The sequence below is a fragment of the Carya illinoinensis genome, chromosome 1 (assembly GCF_018687715.1).
Source record: "Carya illinoinensis cultivar Pawnee chromosome 1, C.illinoinensisPawnee_v1, whole genome shotgun sequence".
Taxonomy (NCBI): domain Eukaryota; kingdom Viridiplantae; phylum Streptophyta; class Magnoliopsida; order Fagales; family Juglandaceae; genus Carya; species Carya illinoinensis.
The window spans coordinates 36,154,170-36,158,664 of NC_056752.1; the positions used below are offsets into that span (position 1 = coordinate 36,154,170).

At 37.1% G+C, this 4,495-nt stretch overlaps 1 protein-coding gene across 1 annotated transcript; it reads right to left on the minus strand.

The window, feature by feature from the left end:
* Positions 1 to 1,596: 1,596 nt before the first annotated feature.
* On the minus strand, positions 1,597 to 3,732 carry LOC122316397 (chalcone synthase 2). Its single transcript, XM_043132918.1, has 2 exons — positions 3,429 to 3,732; positions 1,597 to 2,871 (listed from the first exon to the last, which is right to left on the minus strand). The coding sequence occupies exons 1-2, from the start codon at positions 3,604 to 3,606 to the stop codon at positions 1,880 to 1,882; spliced, it is 1,170 nt and encodes a 389-aa protein (XP_042988852.1). The 5' UTR covers positions 3,607 to 3,732; the 3' UTR covers positions 1,597 to 1,879.
* Positions 3,733 to 4,495: the final 763 nt, after the last annotated feature.

The window sequence follows — 4,495 nt, forward strand, 5'->3', positions numbered from 1 at the left end:
TATTTTGTGCAGTGTTATTAAATGTTTAATAATATGATGAGATTTATGTTTTGTGTTCATCTCTACTTCATATTTTCGGACATAGGGTTTGGGCATAAATACATAAGATTCAACTAATTTGAGCGTGAAGTTAAATTAAAGTTCTTACTTTTCTGCCTTAAGATAGTGATGGCCGAAAGAAGCCCCATCCCTAAGCTGAATAGGTCTTTGACCATGAGACTTGAGCTTCAGCTCTACCGAAAAACGAAGGGCCCGAGGCCTAACCAGGGGAAGACAAAAGCCCAAACCTGGACTCCAACCCAAAAGTGTCCCCATCCAGAAACAAGTGTGAAAGAATTTGGAGACCATAAAACCTTTGAATGTAATTTGCAGTCCCATGATACGTAGAGTCCCATAATTAAAACAATTGAGCCACAAAAAAGAAAAGCTCAGAAAGGTGGTTTGGAATAAAATATAAAAACTTTTACGTACAGTCATTTTTATGTATTTTTTATATATTTTATTAATATAATTAACTAAATTAATTTTTTTAATATAAAATAAATACTGAATTCTATCACATCAACAAAATACAAAATAAATACGCAAAATTATAGTAAAATTGTTATAATATATACGCTATGGCATAAAAATTCCAAAAGAATGATGAGGAAGCCCCTCTATTTATGGTGATCTTTAATAAAAATAATAAGCTACATTAATATATATATATATATATAGTAGCCACTAGCAATGCTTCTTTAATAAAGAAATAGGTAGGGGGCTGAGGGAGCCACCCTATCAATTTCCACCTACTCTTCTCGCTTTTGTAGGTTAGGTGGCACATATGCTATCTTCGCTAGAAGTACTAGGGGTTTGTATACGTTTTGCTGTAAAGTTGTACGACCCGGACTTGTTATCCCCCGAGTATAGATTACTATTTGTTTTTATTCACTATATTGTAAAATATTAAATGAAGGAAAATACTCTGATTATAAAATGATTATATAAAAATAATTTTATAAAATAATGTTATTTAATATGATTCATTAGTTTTTAAAATCATTTTTATTGTATAATAAATCTAACGGATTAAATGAAGTTACATTAATTTGTAAAATTATTTTTGTGTGATTATTTTATAGATGTAACAGTACTCTTGAATGAAATCCTAATGACATTGGCTTCTGTCATTTTTCATAATCACCAAAAGAATGTTTTTTTTTTTTTATCTGATAGTCATGGGTAAGGGTATAAATCCGACTATAATACTTGTCCGGACTAATCTGATTATAATCCGGACATGTATTTAATTATAAATATTCTAATACACAATTATTCTGATTATAGTCTAATATCCAAATTTGTCAAAAAATTATTTGAAAGAGTATTACAAGCATAAAATGTGAAATCTGATTATGGGTACCGGATACGAACCCGATACTTGCATTAAATAACCATATCTACATTTGGATAGGGGTGGATACAAAATTGAAATATCCATCCGGATGAACCCGATTTATCGAATCATAGACCGGAGCGGAAATAATGACCCGGATGCACAACCGACTCATGGGTAAAAGAACATCCACTCAAAATCAGATTTGCCAAAAGTAGTTTAGCTATCAAATAATCAAAGTTCCGCTTGTGATATATGCTTATTCTTTTCTTTTTGACATAACCATATTTTAACCAACATAAATGCAACATAAGATATCCCATCATCATAATATAAGCTGATACAAAGATCTCCTTTGCTTTTTATGAAACAATCTACAACATGAAAATGAGAACACTCAGTTTGAAACGCACACGCTTCATTGTGGAAAACGCAACAAGCAAACAAATTAGGCACAGACCTTAGAAACACCGTGGGCCAAGTAGAATCAATTATGGGCCTCTAAGCAGACACACTATGCAGCACGACAGTCTCGACCGTCAGCCCAGGCCCGAACCCAAACAGCACACCCCACTCGAGCCCTTCTCCGGTGGTCTTCAGCCCATCCTCAACAGACTTCCTTCTCATCTCATCCAAGATAAACAGCACGCAAGCGCTGGACATGTTGCCATACTCGCTAAGCACGTGACGTGTGGAACGCAACTTTTCGGGCTTCAGAGCCAACTTCTCCTCTACTTGGTCCAGGATTGCAGGCCCACCAGGGTGTGCGATCCAGAAGAGAGAGTTCCAATCTGTGATTCCCAAGGGTTGGAAGGCCTCCGCCAAACTCTTCTCAATGTTCTTTGAAATGAGCCCAGGAACATCCTTTAGGAGATGGAATGTAAGCCCAACCTCGCGAAGATGCCCATCGATGGCCCCATCACTATCGGGGAGAATTGTTTGGGCCGCAGAGACTAATTCAAATAAAGGCTTCTCGACCTGGGGGATTGGATCAGCTCCAATTATGATTGCAGCTGCACCATCGCCAAACAAGGCCTGGCCCACAAGACTATCGAGGTGGGATTCACTAGGCCCACGGAATGTGACAGCGGTGATTTCCGAGCACACGACAAGCACACGTGCACCCTTGTTATTCTCAGCAAGGTCTTTTGCTAGGCGCAGGACCGTGCCACCAGCGAAACAACCTTGCTGGTACATCATGAGGCGCTTAACAGATGGGCGAAGGCCCAAGAGCTTAGTGAGCTGATAATCAGCCCCGGGCATGTCCACGCCACTAGTGGTGCAGAAGACTAAGTGGGTGATCTTGGACTTGGGCTGGCCCCATTCCTTGATGGCCTTGGTGGCTGCTTCTTTTCCTAGTTTTGGGACCTCAACTACCACCATGTCTTGCCTAGCATCCAACGAAGGAGCCATGTAGGCGCACACGTTGGGATTTTCTTTTAGGATCTCCTCTGTCAAGTACATGTAACGCTTCCTGATCATGGATTTGTCACCTGAAATTGCATGGCAGAAAGACTAATTACTAAACATAATTGACCGGAGGCAACCAAAAAACTCTTACGATCGTGTTCCTTTAATTTGTCTGCAACCTGAAATAAACACACTGATCATTGCCAACCCCTCTCTCTTTCCCTTGGTTTATATTTTCACCTCGCACACGTACGGCTTGCTTAGACAATATATAATTTTTTGAGAAATGATTGTTGTAATTGTAATTTTATTTTTAGAAAAATAAATAAATAAAAGACTCATAAAAAAAATTAATTTTTTAATAATAAAACATATTTTTTTTTAAATTGACTCACTCTACGAATACCACTCGTATAAATGTATAATATAATATATATGTATAGACGACTAAATACCTAGCCTAATCTATTCTCATATGATCAACACAAAGCCATCAGCTAGTTATTACCATGTTTCATTCATTTGTTTTGTGTTGCCTGGCCTGATATTTGCATGTTAGACTGTTTTTACTTGTCGATCATGATCGAGAAACACAAACAAAAACAACCACCCAAAAGAAAGAAATTAGAGGAGGTCTTACACATGCGCTTGAACTTCTCTTTGAGCTCAGTCTTGTGCTCGCTGTTGGTGATACGGAAATAGTAGTCCGGGTATGTGCTTTGGTCGACACAGTTGGGGGGAGTGGCCGTTCCAATAGCCATAACCGTGGCAGGACCCTCAGCCCTCTGAGCCCTTCGGACATCTTCCACGGTCACCATTTTCTCTTCAAACTTCGAAGATGAGGGCACTAAGCAACTACGTTGTATGCTTAGCAGTGGCAGTGGAGAGAACTGGGGTTACCAAAATATTCCAGTATTGGGTGTTGATCTACAAAGCAGTAGAAGAGAGGCGTTTCTTATATAAAAATCAGGAGAGAAGTTAGCTGGGGATCACGTGCTTGGCCCATCCCCCTTGACAAGCCCCCAACAACTTCAGTCCGGCTGACACGTGACAGTGTGAGTTTGGTACGTTTGCCTCTCAAACCTCCGCATGATCTTTACTTACCCATATAAATTTCTTTTCATTACTTATTTTACTTTCTCACAAAAAAATAAAAAAATAAATAAAGGGTCGAGAAAAACTCTATTTATTATATTTTTATTCCATGTTTCAAGTAATTTTTTATTTTTTATTTTTAATAAATATGTGCTACAGAGATAATGAATTAAAAAATTAATTAATTTAATAAAAATAAAAATAAAAATAAATATAATGTATGATTAATGAAATAATGAATATCGCCCCTGAGTAAAACCTCCGCATATTTTCTGGACTCACTTGGCTCAGGCTCTGACCAAACAAATAAGCATGCATCGTGACTCGTAGATCTAAGTTTGTGTACCACACATGGATAAAATCTGACGGTCAACGGCATGCAAAGAATTAATCAAACAAGGCCTACACACGATTTAAATTAGATATATTACTCTTACCAAAAAAAAGAACAAGTCAAAATATAAATAGCTATTGTTGTGTGTCCTCAATGTAATTGTTTTTTTTTTTCTTTCAAATATTTTTTAAAGAGAAAATATATATGTAACCATCAATTATGCAACTTTGGTGCCATCATTTTGAAAAAAGTAAATAAAAAATAAGACGTATATGAAA

What these genes read in the sequence shown, in the direction of transcription:
- LOC122316397 (XM_043132918.1), bottom strand. Translation starts at nt 3,606, where the DNA reads ATGGTGACCGTGGAAGATGTCCGAAGGGCTCAGAGGGCTGAGGGTCCT. An exon ending in AGAGAAGTTCAAGCGCATGT is followed by an intron (nt 2,872 to 3,428) that starts GTAAGACCTCCT and finishes ATGCAATTTCAG; the next exon opens with GTGACAAATCCATGATCAGG.